Source organism: Lepidochelys olivacea, assembly GCF_965140295.1.
Source record: "Lepidochelys olivacea isolate rLepOli2 genome assembly, chromosome: 11".
Lineage (NCBI taxonomy): Eukaryota > Metazoa > Chordata > Testudines > Cheloniidae > Lepidochelys > Lepidochelys olivacea.
Window position 1 is genome coordinate 78460543 of NC_140421.1, and position 14043 is coordinate 78474585.

The 14043-nt window shown below is 45.1% G+C and overlaps 1 protein-coding gene across 1 annotated transcript; it reads right to left on the reverse strand.

The window, feature by feature from the left end:
• Positions 1–2821: 2821 nt before the first annotated feature.
• On the reverse strand, positions 2822–12760 carry S100B (S100 calcium binding protein B). The gene is made up of 3 exons (XM_084643398.1): positions 12625–12760; positions 9749–9904; positions 2822–6718 (listed from the first exon to the last, which is right to left on the reverse strand). Exons 2-3 carry the CDS (start codon positions 9884–9886, stop codon positions 6578–6580), a joined length of 279 nt encoding a protein of 92 aa, XP_084499524.1. The 5' UTR covers positions 9887–9904; positions 12625–12760; the 3' UTR covers positions 2822–6577.
• Between the last annotated feature and the right edge of the window lie 1283 nt (positions 12761–14043).

Below are 14043 nucleotides of genomic sequence, written 5' to 3' on the forward strand. Positions count from 1 at the left end.
GATCTGAATGAATGCTTCCCTGACAGCTAGTTGGGAGGGGGAGAGACTTGGGTGTGTTTATGTAAACACAGGTTGCTCCTGCTCTGCTTACATACTGAGCAAAAAGTGATCAACTTTGGCTGGCTGGTGTTGGGTACAAATCACCTTAGTACTGAATGCAGGGTAGTGAAATATGGTTACCAATGTTGTAATTATTGTAGGAATACAGGAAAGCAGGACTGTGCTTAACCTGTTGCCCTCAGTTGAAAGAACCTTGTTAGGTCTGGGGCTCGAATGTCAGAGCCCCATGAAAGTAAGAGAGGGTGGGGATATGTGTTTTTAGTTAAGGGGTTGCACATCCTGTAGAGTCCTGGTGTAATCTGTTCTTTCCCACTGTTCAAATAATACAAGTAAATAGACTTTATTAGGAGCTAATCGGAGCTGAAATCAGTTGGGATAGGACTGTGTTTCTGCCAGCCTACAAAAAGCTAAAAAAATCACTGAGAGCTGAAATCATTTTGAGAGGGGGCAGTGCGTCTTCCCGGCCTACAAAGAGCTGAAAATTATTAAGAGTGCTGTGCAGTGGTCCCAGCAGAGAGGCAGGTGGTAGCAGAAGGTGACTGATGATCAGCTGATGAATGAGTGTCTGGTGCGGTGGAGAGGCGCAGTGAGCGGCTAGCAGGGCAACTGGTGGAGAGGCACGGTGAGCCGGCAGCCAGCGTGAGTGGCCAGCTGGCAGAGAGGGGCCTTGTGAGTTTGGTCCCTCTTTATCCTGCCCCTGGCGGGGGTGGTGAATTCTGCACATGCACCTCTGGACTCTGGGCCTGTGCTGACCAAGGACAACAACTGTGAGTGGGGTGCAGAGAAGGGTTGGGCACATGAAAGGGACTTTTGGGTTGCTGGACTTAAGAACCTGAGGGGAAAAGGACACTGCCCAACCTACTTGGGGGTGGGTCTTTTACTCATGGTTTATGTTTATAAATCCTGTTTGTGGTGTTTCCCCAAATTAACGCGAGTTACTTCCCTCTTTTAATTACAAGTCTTTTCTACACTCAGACTCTGTGCTTGCGAGTGGGGCAGAGGTGCCCAGGGCTGATGTGTAAATTTCCCAGGTTACGGGGGCAGGGCTCAAGCCAGTTCTGTGTTGTATCAATGGAAAGGACCCCTAGATATTGAACCTGGCTCTGGTTGCGGTTGGCTCCACCTGGCAGAAGGGTGATATGTTCATTCCCTCTGGGGCACCTGGCATTGGCCAATGTCAGAAGACAGGATACTGGGCCACATGGACCTTTGGTCTAACCCAGTATGGCCGTTCTTATGTTGTCTCCCCTCCCCTGATAGCCGGTGAGGTAATGCAAGGCTTACCTGTGTAGCCTTGCTCCACCCCGAGTCTATCAGTGGAAACCATCAGAGACAACTGCAAACCCCTGAACCCACTTGGGGTGAAAACGGAACATGAGCCAAGGCAGGGAATTACCCTAGGGAGTGGGGAGAGGCCTTCTGGAGCCCAGTCCGGCCAATTTTCAGAGAGCAAACGTCATGAATCAGACTCCCCAAAATCATGAGATTGGCCCCAAGATCATGACATTTTAAAAAAGGATATTGTGTTTTTAGGACAGTCTCTTGCTTTGTGAACAACCCCTGCCCTTCCCAGAGTGTGTGTGTAACAGCTGGCAGAGCATGAGCAGCAGCAAGCCACTGGGTCATCTGGCTCAGTTAGGGAGGAGACGGGGCTGGGGGCAGCCCACCCTGTTCCATGACTTAGTCCCTTAAAGAAACGGGTTTAAGGGAGCAGCAAACAAGCTGGTGAATCTCTCCTCTCAGCCCCATCACCCAGAGAGCTGTGGATGTGGGCAGGGATTGTGAACCCCTGCCTCATGATGGAGGCAGGGGATGGGTCCACAATGCCTGACCATGTATCGTCCCAGGCTCTGATGAAGTGGGACAAAACCCAAAGGACATGCTCCGAATCCTGAGAGGAGCAAAAGCCCTTCTAAGGCTCTTCTCTCAGGAAGTCCCATATTCCACCCTGGCCCCTGAGGATTAGCCCCGGGGGTGGGCGAGGGGAAGGGGCTCACTGGTACAGAACATTGACCATGACCTGTCTCCTTCTCCCACAGCACGTCGACTTCTGGATCCAGTCCGGAGCCAAGGGAGAGCCAGGGCCACGAGGAGCAGCACCGCCCTGCTGCGATTCCCCACCTGCCTTCTGGGATTTGACGTGAGTGACCTTTACCCCTGGGTCCTGCTCCTCGGTGTAGCCAGGGCCAGTTCTGACGGGCAGCGGGAGCTGGGGCTGCAGGGGCCCAGCCGGGCAGTAGGGTCAGTGCTGGGCTTGTGCTCACCCACCCAGAAGTGTGAGGAGAGCTGAGCTGGGCCTCATGGGCTAGAGCCTTTCACCCTCAGCTGGGAGCTGTCTGGGGCCTGCCCTTCCTGGGCACGTCTGGTGCCTGGCTGAGGGCTTCCTCCCAGACCCCCTCCAAGTAACATTATCCTGTTCCTGACGAGACAGGCTTCTTCAGAGGCCCCACCAGTTCTCTCCTTTCAATCAATGGAAGGTGCCTGCACAATTTTCAAGGTACCAGTGGAAAATCTGAATGGTTGTCCTCGGAAGAAGAGCGCTGGGTGGCTCAAATGCTTGTCTCAACAGACGTTGGTCTTGCAAAAGACGTTACCTCTCCCCTCTCTAACAGAGGAAAACACAGTCCACTGATCCAGCCCCCAGCCAGCCTGCTGTCCTAAAGCAGCCATGCTGTATGTGCTGTGATTTATTTAGTCTGGTTCTTGGTGTTTTGCTCCAATGATTGAAAACCCTCCTTGGAGAATCCAATTTTTTGCCTACTTTATTTTGTCACCGTTAGTGCAAGGATCAAAGCCCTTCTGTTCGACAAATAGGGCACCATAGCAATGGAAATGTCTGCTACCACTGCTTGCTGAAAACATACTCGGACATTGCACAGAGGATTCTGCTCTCTTTCCATTTTCCCAGTGGTTTGAAAAACTAGTTTAAACTTACAGAGCAGGAGTTTGTTAGCAGTGGCTGAGAACTGTGAAGTCACTGTTCTTCCCCATGTTGGTGTGATTCTTATTTACTCTTGCAGCTCTAGCCAGCACTGCAGTCAAACAGTACAAATCAGTCAGCTCGCTCAACTGTCTGAACGTTCAGAACCTTTTTACAAAGCAGCCGAGTGACCTACTCAGCAGAACCTTCTATTTAGGTGGCTTGTTTGCATAAGACATCTCTTTCTAAGAAATACCCCACAGTCCAGACCTCTGTTAACGTCCCACAGTCTTACCAAGCTGCTCCGCTGGCAGGGGTTGTATCTCTCACATGCATTAGTCAAGTGTGGTGAGACTCAGTTATTATAGACAAGGAAACTGAGGCACAGAAAGGCTAAGGGACTTGCTTGTAAGTCTAGGCTCCTAATTCACAGTCACATGCCCTGTCCGCCTCCCAGGAAGGGTGGGTAAATAGGGCTAACACGTAATTAATGCTCCTACCAGCATAGCATTTTCTTTTTAGGGTTATTTTAATTTGAAGAGTCAAAAAGAATGAAGGGAAGACTACTGACAATATCAGGTCTAGAGTGGGAAACGCCTCATTAGCAACAATTATTCAGATAGGATCAGTGTTCGTACTCTAAGTCTGGTTTGCACCCCTCCAGTGCAACCAAAGCGAGAGTAACTGGCGTCCAGGGGAATTCCCAGGTGCCATATGATTGGTGATGCAGCTCCTAGGCCATCCCTCTCCACCAAGCATAGGGGGCATGGCCAAGCAAAAGGGATTGTGACTGTTCTACTGATGCTGTAATGGCCCGGGGGGCCATTGGCCGCTCCGTGGCAGGTGAAGCGTCCCTGAGCATGTCTCAGCCACTCCAGCAAATCTGGATCAGACGTTTCCCCCCACTAGTATAATATGCAATTGAACCATTTTTGGAAGGTCCTAACCTGTTTAGTCTTGCAATGCCCCGCTCACCAGTTTGTGCATTTCAACCCTGATGTGGCTGTATAGGATTGTATTTAGGTGCTGGTTTTACTAGGAATTTATTATAGCTGCATGTGGTACTCGGAGGTCTCTACATATTAATTGCATTGATTCTCTTTCTCAGTTCATGCAAATTGACAGAACAATTACCCCAAAGAGCGCCTGTTCTGCTGACTTGGTACTTTATCAGTCACACAGTACCTGCAGGGGACACTGTGAACGTATAATACCTTCAATTCTTACGGTCTAGGAACACTATTGTAAACATTGTAGATAGAGACAGATGTTACCACTGAAAGGGTTGTAATGGTCCCTCAGCTGGGTTTTTGGTACTTTATGGACAATGCCTAACCTGAGGCTGGAAGGATTGACAGAACTGCTATTTTGGAGGGTCTGATGCCCCACACATCCGTGATCCATCACCATGCATTTCCCAGCTCACCATTTGTGACAACTGCCTGCCACGGTCAGCAGCAAGGACTGACCCGGAGCCCTCTCACCTAAAAAGGGTCACACATGAACTGCTACTGCTTCAGCTAAATGAGTAAATCTAGCTGGTAGCTGGAGCCTGTAACAGACTCAAAGGCCTTGTATGGGACCAGCCACTTGAGGGAGACAAAACCCAAACTGAGTTAATGAGGGGAGGACACACATATCCTACTCTCAGAAACTGACTGATAAATAACTTTTAGCGGGGCTGCACCCACATAGATCCTGCTGCAGGATCGGGGCCTTCATTAGCAAGCAAAAGGGCTGAAAAATAATAGAACCAAAAATTCCCAAAGATGTCAAAAATATGATGGTGGGAACACTGAATGCTAATTTACTTTTTTCTAAAGAACTGAACTTAAAAATAAACCCCACAATCACTTGGTTAGAGCTGCTGTTTTAATTTGAATCCGAATGTAGGGCAGTACCTTTCCTACATGCATGTTCTTAGCAAGGAACTATAGAAAGATAGCTTCATTTCCATAAAACATAGGGCATTTTGTAAAATCAAATTATGGAACATTTAAAATGTATAAAGTGATAACCTCACTCTGCATTCTTTATATCCAAATATAAAATTTAGAATTTGAAACACTATTTCTAAACATCCCAGAAATTATATATACACATCTTTAATATGGAAATCAAGGCCATCCAGATAATATCATACTGGCAAACTTAAAGTGACTCCCTAATTTAATTTTTTTACTGTTCAATATTCATTAGACCAGAATTAAAGTTTAACACTGACCCACTGCTGAGCTATGGGGAAATTTAAATTGTGGCCGACTCTTTTGAGCTGAGTTTGCTTGCTTGCACCATGAATTCAGTAGCACATTTGGAACGTTAGGGTATGTCTACACCATGGAGACTGTATCAGCATAAACTGTGCAGCAGAGCCCTGTAAGGGAGACCCCGCAGGGGGGTTTCTGTAGGTGTAGGAATATCACCTCCCCGAACATTAGCTGCAGCAAAGGAAGCAGCGCTCTTCTGTCAACACAGCTGTATCTACGCGGGGGGGGGGGGGGTTATGGCAGTTTTCACACCCCTGACTGAGGGAGCTATGCCAATATAACTTCTTGGTCTACACGTGGCCTTAGTCTAGAGAGTCAGTATTCTGAGATGGCCCATGGGGATGTACATCTTGTTCTGACCAGTCAGGATCAGTGGAGCAGGATTTTTATAACCATGCTTAAAATGGGTGAAGGATATTAGGTTCCTGGATCTCTGAAAGGGGTGCAAGGACCCACCACCCACAAAAAAACCAATACAATAGCTATATTACTAACCCCCAGCAGTAACGTGATAGTGTTTTTCATTCCTTCCTTCCCAGCGATCAGTCAGGGTAACTTTATACTGGGGGCACTGTCTAAACGTACCGCTGTCTCTTGCCTGTTTTTTCAGCTCTCTCATTATCACAGTAGGTTTATGTGCCCTGAGTGCCCCAGCACCTATTTCTGCTAGGAGTTAAACAGTAGGAAGAGTTAAAAATAAGAGAAAAAGCCTAGAATGTTACCTGCTAGGCCTTTTAAAAACAATACTGTTGAAGATAAATAAGCTGCTGAGAAATGAAAATGCTCATGCAAGTGTAGTGTGGCCACTGAGTAATTAGCGAGCATCCTATCTATTGTTCTTTCACCATTCGTATTGCCCACTGAGTCTGATTCAAAGCTCACTGAAGTCAGAAGAAGTCTTGCCATTTAGTTCAATGAGCTTTCGATTAGGTCTCTGTTCTCCAGTCCCTTTATTACTTACTAACCCCCCTTTTTAAAAAAAAACAAAAACAACCTTTACAATAAAACTTGGATGACTTTGGAAGGTCTATCTACTTGCATCTGAATCTGTGTATACATCTAGGCACATAGCAGGAGAATGCTGTGCACGCTAGTTAAAGATAAGGTATAATACACATGCTGCTTAAGAGCTAGGCAAGCACTGGCAAACAGCCCTTTAAAAGACATTTATATGTTTCCATTCACAAAGCACACTGATCTTACTAAAACTACTTAGGATTAGCAGACTCACTCCTAGTAGCCCCTAAACCGGCTTGGTATCTCTAAATTAGAATTCATATTCTATCTTTAAAATCACACACAGCAGGTTCTTGGTTGCTTCTCTGATGTTTCACTCATGTTCAAAGAACTCATGACAAGCTGAAGTGACCATGGCAATGAAGGCTACAAATTCCTGGAAGTCGCATTCAGCGTCACCATCCGCATCCAGTGTCTCCATCACCTTATCCACTGTCTCCTGATCTTTAATTTCCTAACCAAAACAAGAAAGAGCAGTTAAAGCTGGTGAACAAGGGATAGGGCTGTGAGTAGGATTTAGGAGTCCTGGTTCGTAATCTGGTTGTCTTCAAATGGAGCTAATAGACAGTACAGTAGATGTCACCATACTGGGTAGTCTCATCATTCAGTGTTTATTCAAAACACATCCAAAGAAGTTTCCCTTTCGTAATGTATCTGTTTTCCATGTTGCCTTCCAAGCATTGGCACAGGACTGTGGTTCCTTATGCAGTTTCCTTGCAACAGAGACCCACATGAAGTAGGAATGGTCTGCCACTTTTGTTTACTGCATTGACCAATATGTAAAACCACTTTGGAATAATGGTTTGTTTTTCCGTGGAAAGATTAAGGTGGTGGACATTTAAATCTATTAAAGTGGTGGACATTTAAATCTAATCTGACTGGAAATGCTGTAACAGCAGAAAAGAAGCTCATTCTTAAATGATAGACACATGGGCTACAATTTGGCTATTGTGGCACCTTAGAGACTAACCAATTTATTAGAGCATAAGCTTTCGTGAGCTACAGCTCACTTCCCCATCTGAGGAAGTGAGCTGTAGCTCACGAAAGCTTATGCTCTAATAAATTGGTTAGTCTCTAAGGTGCCACAAGTCCTCCTTTTCTTTTTGCGAATACAGACTAACACGGCTGCTACTCTGAAATTTGGCTATTATTCAATACAAATATTCTGGGTCTGCAAAGAAGAATCATGTCTTCCCAGGATCTTTAATACAAGGACACACATTACGACACAGGCATGGAATTACTATTCATAGAGATTCTATAGTACGATTTAGTTAATTTAAAATTTTTACTTCATTTGATTCTATGCTTTCTTTCACATACAGTGCCACTCCCCAACCAGCACGACCTGTTCTGTCCTTCTGATATATTATGTACCCTGGTATTACTGTGTCCCATTGATTATCCTCATTCCACCAGGTTTCTGTGATGCCTGTTATATCAATATCCTCATTCAATACGGGGCACTCTAGTTCACCATCTTAATATTTAGACTTCTAACATTGGTATATAAGCATTTTAAAAACTTGTCATTTTTTGGCTGTCCCTCACATGATGTAATTGAATGGGACTTTTTATCATTTGACTGTTTCTCATCAGATCCTCCCTGTATTTTATCATTTTCCATCCTCTCCTCCTAAGGGATGTCCGAACCACACGCTCCTCCGCACCTGTCTGCTTTCCCCTAGCCCTTAGTTTAAAAAACTGTTCTACAACCTCTTTAATTTTAAGCGCCAGCAATCTGGTCCCATTTTGGTTTAGGTGGAGCCCATCCTTCCTGTATAGGCTCCTCCTCTCCCAAAAGCTTCCCCAATTCCTAATAAATCTAAACCCCTCCTCCCTACACCATTGTCTCATCCACACTCTGAGACCCTGCAGTTCTGCCTATCTAACTGGCCCTGTGCATGGAACGGGGAGCATTTCAGAGAATGCGACCATGGAGGTCCTGGACTTCAATTTCTTACCTAGGAGCCTAAAGTTGGCCTCCAGGACCTCTCTCCTATCCTTCCCCATGTCGTTGGTACCTACATGTACCACGACCACCGGCTCCTCCCCAGCACTACACATAAGTCTATCTAGATGTCTCGAGAGATTCCCCAACCTTCACACCAGGCAGGCAAGTCACCATGCAGTGACTATTTCTTTTTTTGTCATTCAAATGGATTTTGGGTCATGGCTAAATCAGGCTGGAGGGAGGCTCCTACCTCAGCTTTGGATCCACAGCCAGAACCCTCTCCTGGAGTCAGCATAAGCTGTTTCTTGCGAGAATGGCCCTGGTGCACACCTAACTCCATACCAAACAGAAGGGTGGAGAGAGCGGTGGTGGACACCTCCCTTAGCTTTAGCCCAGTGGTTAGAGCACTCAGCTGGAATGTGGGAGACCCCAGTTGATTTCCAACCCCCAGCTGATGAGGAGAAGGGATTTGAACAGCAGTTTCCCACCTCTGCTTCCTAACCACTGGACAAGGAGATATTCTCATCTGGGGCTCTCTCAATCTTGAAGCTGTTCCACTGTGTATCAATGACTAAATACAGTATGCACTGGGCCAGAGAGAGTGACTATAATCCAGGGGTTATGGCACTCGCCTGAGACATGGGAAACCCCTGTTCAAATGCCTTCTCTTCTTCAGGCAGAGGTTGGAACTAAGCTGGGTCTCCCACTGCCCAGGCAAGTGCCCTAACCACTGCGCTAAAGGTCAGAAGGGAGTCCCTGCCTCTTCCTCCTGCCACATGTGTGGAGTTATGCATGCTCTGAGCACCCCTACAGGTGAGCAACACCTCCCTCCGTTGGGTTCGAGCATGGTGCTGGGGCTTAGGCATGAGACAGGCATCCAGACGCCTGCCTGAAATAGCAGTGCACATGCACAGGGGCAAAAACATCAGTACCTAGGGGGCTTTTAGAGTACAAATTTAGGCATCTATAGGACTGGGCATCAGCTGAGCAGGGATTTTGTGGATCAGAGGAGCAACTAAAGCTGCAATTTAGGTACCTAAATTTGGGGATCTGGGCCCTTGTGCTTTCCTCCACAGGTGACTGGACCTTGATGCGTACAGTCTGGCCCCTCACAAAAAAGCACCTGGGAAATACACAAGAAAAGCAAAAAGAGAATTCCATGGAGAGAGAGCCGCCTGCCATCCAGAGGGGATATGCTTTGCCTTCTGAATGAGCTAACTCCCTTTTATTGCCCACCCTCTGAGTAGCCATTAAATCAGGACAGTCGCTTCCCTACCCCCAAGAAACATAGCACAAGACAAAGGCTGAAGTACTGGAAGCAGTCCATTGCACTGAGCCCTTTGACAGTCACAGCTTGAGTATATGTACTGTTCCCATTGCCACGGGAAGCAGCCTGCTAGCTAAAACTATTTCAACAAACAACATGAGCGCTGAGAACTGTTGAAGGCTACAGTAAACATCTTCAGGCATCTCGACATTTGGTACACAATAGAGTAAAGGGCAATTCATTGTTCAAAAGGCAATACTCACGCCTAAAAAATGGGGGAGCTCATTGTTAATGAGCTCCTTTAATTCAGATTTCTTCAGCTTGTGTTTGTCTCCCTCCTTTCCCGAGTACTGGTGGAAAGCTTCAATGATGGCAATCATGGCCTTTTCCAGAGCAGACATTGTTACAGTGGCACTGGCCTAAAATGAAAGGGATTGGGAGGAAACACCATGTTAAGCTCAGCGTGTGGGGGGTTTAAACGCCTTTCTACCTTCTCTGTGCAACTATACAACCCTTGGCCCAACAGTGTTATGCCACAAGGGCCTGATCCAAAGCCCATGGAAGTCAATGGAAAGATGCCAATAAATTTCAGTGGGCTTTGGATCAGGCCCCAAATGAGCACTTAAGGAAATAACGCCAGCAAAGAGCTGACCATCTGTGGAAACTTATTTCAATTGATGTAGCTTAAGGTTGGGAAACACGTGTGGGACATTGTTCTTACTTTAAGACCTTGGGTAACAAGCAGAATATTTGTATCTTGCCAAAACAGAGTCAGCACAGACCTATTGTTAAAAAGGAGGTACCCTTCAGTACCAGATGGTCCATATATTCATTAGCTTATCGTCAGCATCACTAACAAAAAGTAACATTCTGAAGGGAGGATTACTGGGTAACATAGACATAGGGGTTTTTCAGTTTCACCATTATATTCAAGAAGAGTGCACTGTGGGAAGTTGGGGAGGGAATAGCTGCTATCTGTCCGGAAAATTCCCAGACTTCCCTGAAGCGTGAACACAAGTTTTGTACCTTGATCTCCACTTTGGCAGAGTACAATAAATACATAAAAGCCAGCAGGCTGTTAAAAGACGTAAATATGGCATAGTCAAAATACACAACCCTCACCAGTACATCAATGATTAATTGATTTTTTTCTGTAAAATGGTACTGACTGCCCTGCTTTTCAGCAGATGGGCCACCAAACCACAGAGAAGCATTTCACCCCAAGATATCAGGGAAGATCGTCAGCACTGACAGAAAAAAGGGGAAAAAAGCAGCAAAGTGAAGGTCTGAAAAACAGTTTGTCAACTGAAGTGCCACACAACTATTTTCAAAGAGACATTTTGGCCAGGTTTCAGTTTCCGGCCTAGCTCTTTAAAATAAAAATCTGTTCAATCCAGAGACTACTAACACTGCAAAAGAACTAATCTTTGAAACCATCTGTGACCATGTAACATATTCCGGTGGCAACTACGGCCATTGCTTACATAGGAAAGTATTTAATGGATTTTTAGCTTTTTTTAAGTGCAATTTAACAGCTGGGAACAAGGACAACCAGCCCCGTGGGAACCGCCAGCTTTCTGTAGACCACCAGGAATGCTCCATGAACCACAGTCTGCAGCCCACAAATTGGGAACTACAGACTTACACCAATTGCCTGAGCAACACATCACCTCAATCATGGTATTTTTTGAGGTTCTGGTTTTTTCACCCTTTGGAGATTGTAATCACATATGGAAAATACTGCCCTCAGTATGAAAACAGTGTATATGTCTCCAACACAGTATCTTTTCCCCAAATTTGCTGCAGAATCACAGTTCCAGTTTCCTGTGCTGAGATTTATCTATTTAGGTTCTTACTCTAGTGTGACCTTGTCTTATCAAAAAGCATCCTTTCTTACTTCAAAAGGAAAAAGCTTACAATTTTTGTCACATCACAAGAACCTGTCTTAGTCAATTACATAGCAATGGGGAACCGCAGGGTGTAAATATTTATTTACACATGTGAGTTTTCTTGGTTCCTAGCATGTGTTATTGTTACTTCTTATGTTGAGTCTTTGAGCAGCTGATTTGCTCCATTTTTAGTCTGCTGGATTTTGTACATTTTTGTTTTCGGTGCTTCACAAAGTTCTTTATAATCATCTCTATTCTCCAGCTTTTTCTTTCTTTTACTTCTCAGATTTGGTTGGCTCTGTCTTTATTACCCGATCACTGAACGTCTCTATCCCCCCTGAACCAACAGTACATTATGAGATCCAGTTTTCATAAGCACTAACTGCAAGCAAATATGCTCATTTCCCTTCATTCTGCACTTGCTTCTGATATGCTATTTATTATGCTAGCGATAAAATTTAAGTGATGTATGTCCTTACCTCCTGAAGTTACATAAATATTTGATTTCCAGGTTCCCTATAGATTTCATATAGATAATAAACCCCCTTTAAAAGATTATGAGGTAATGGGAAAAGATGTAGAAAAATCAGCCCCCAAAGTTTCACAATACTCTAATATTAACTAAAACCTTTCTTAACAAAATAAAAGCAGACTTTGCTTTTGTTGGGGAAAAAAACGTGGTGCTTGAAGATCCTTGTTGGTGCAAGTCAGCACTGCTCTATTGACTTTAAAGGAGCTACTACATCAGAGGCTAAGGACTTGCCTCATGATGTAACTTGCTATTATAGACCAATCTTTCTCAGCCACAGGAGCAAGAGAACGGGCAAATCGGCTTAAATTAGATACAATTAATGCTCTTTGGAAAAGTTACAGCCAGTAACTAGCACTGCTCTTCATTTATTCAAATCAATATTCCCTGCTCATGTTGTAATGGAAATTGCTTGACGGACACAATTACATTGTATCACTGTCTAATTTGACGACATTTGCAGACATAACAAAATGCATGAAAAGTGTGCCACAACTCTGTTTTGGCTGCTGCTTCCCTCCCCTTATTTTCTTTTTTTAAGTGTTTAGTTTGACAAAACCCCAATGGTTTGAAGGTTCCAAAGTGGGGGAGGAGGGAGGGAAATGACTCCTACTTCAATAATTAGGTTGGTATGTGACCCACCTGCATAAATATTCAGAATTAGCATTCTCTAACAAAGTCATTTCCTTCTAAAGACCATCATATTATTTCTGCTACTCACCTTCCTTCTGCACCCACTTTTTGCTGGAATCAGAGCAATGTCTTCTAAGCCAGCCAGGGGGAAGCTTCTTATTTCATCTGTGGGGGAGTGGAGAAGTCCATCGACTAAGATGCTGTACTTCTGCAGAACAGCAGCAGCCAATGAGGACCTGAGGAGGAGGTGGGGGTAGGAAGGAGGCAGCTGATTCTTGGACCTGATTTCCTGGAATGGGTGGAAATACACACAAGGGTGCATTGAGCAAGCTGTTATCCCACATCAGTTTGCTCTGGGAGCTGCTAACTGATACACTGGTACCAGCGAAAGAAAGATCTCTTGTAAGGAAAAGTAGACAATCAGCTTTTTAATTCCGAACAAGAAGTTTGTCCTGGGTTTCTTGTTATTAACAAAATAAGGGAGAGGAATTAGCTAACTGCAATAGAATGTATATGCCAGCCCTCTGGTGACAAAGTGGAGGCAAGGATTAAAACTGGAAGACTGACAGAGGGATCACACATTTATTTTTCAATAGTTACTAATGCTAATAACTCTCAATAACAGCAGTGTTGCAGTTGCAGATCTGCTATACTGTGGGACATCAACCAGAGCCAAGGGAAGTAAAATTAATTGACATTTTTTAAGGGATGCCAAAGAAGTTCAGATAAAACATTGGCTGGACCAGTACTTAAAACTCAAATCCAACCTGACTATTTTTTAAGTCAAAAACAGTTTAGTTAACTATATCTGTTACATACCCCCACATCATTAGCCTCTGCACCTCCTGCTCTTGCCCAGCTTGAGAAAAGAAATGCCATGAGAGAGAATCAGTTTGAAATCCTTGCAGAAACAGCCTATTTTAGGGGTTTATACTGCACCTTCCACATAAAATCCATAGTAATAGCAAAATTCCTAGTGGACTTCGTGGAGTCTCTGGCATGTCTCCTTTTTCAGGGTCAAGGCATTGTTTGGGTTTTTTTAGATTTTATTAGTCCCCCTGAGAACTGTCCTCTGGGGTCTGGCAGCAACACCCTCAGCCTGGGCCTTTGCCTCTTCAAGGTGATACCCAGTGAGTAGAGTTTTGTTGGGAAACTCCCCCCCCCCGACTGAATTAGCCCTTCAGCTCCTAGATAAATCAGTTCGCAAGTGGCAGGTAGTACTCCGGCTGCTAGCTCAGGGCTGCCTGCTGTCTGTGAGAGTAGCAGAGTGCTAGGGTAGGAGATCAGGAGTTAGGAGTTTAGTAGTTATTATAATCTGCACCTTGAGCCCTGCATCTCTGTGTGGGGAAGGGAAATCCTGGGAACAGAAGCAGCGTGACTCCTGCAAGAAGAGGACGCCTGCCAGCTGTGATTGTCAGCCCTCCGCCGTGGCTGAGGACTCTAGCTTCATCTCAGACCCCGAGGATGCTTCATGGAGTTGTGAGTCACCATCTTGTAGTTAGACTAT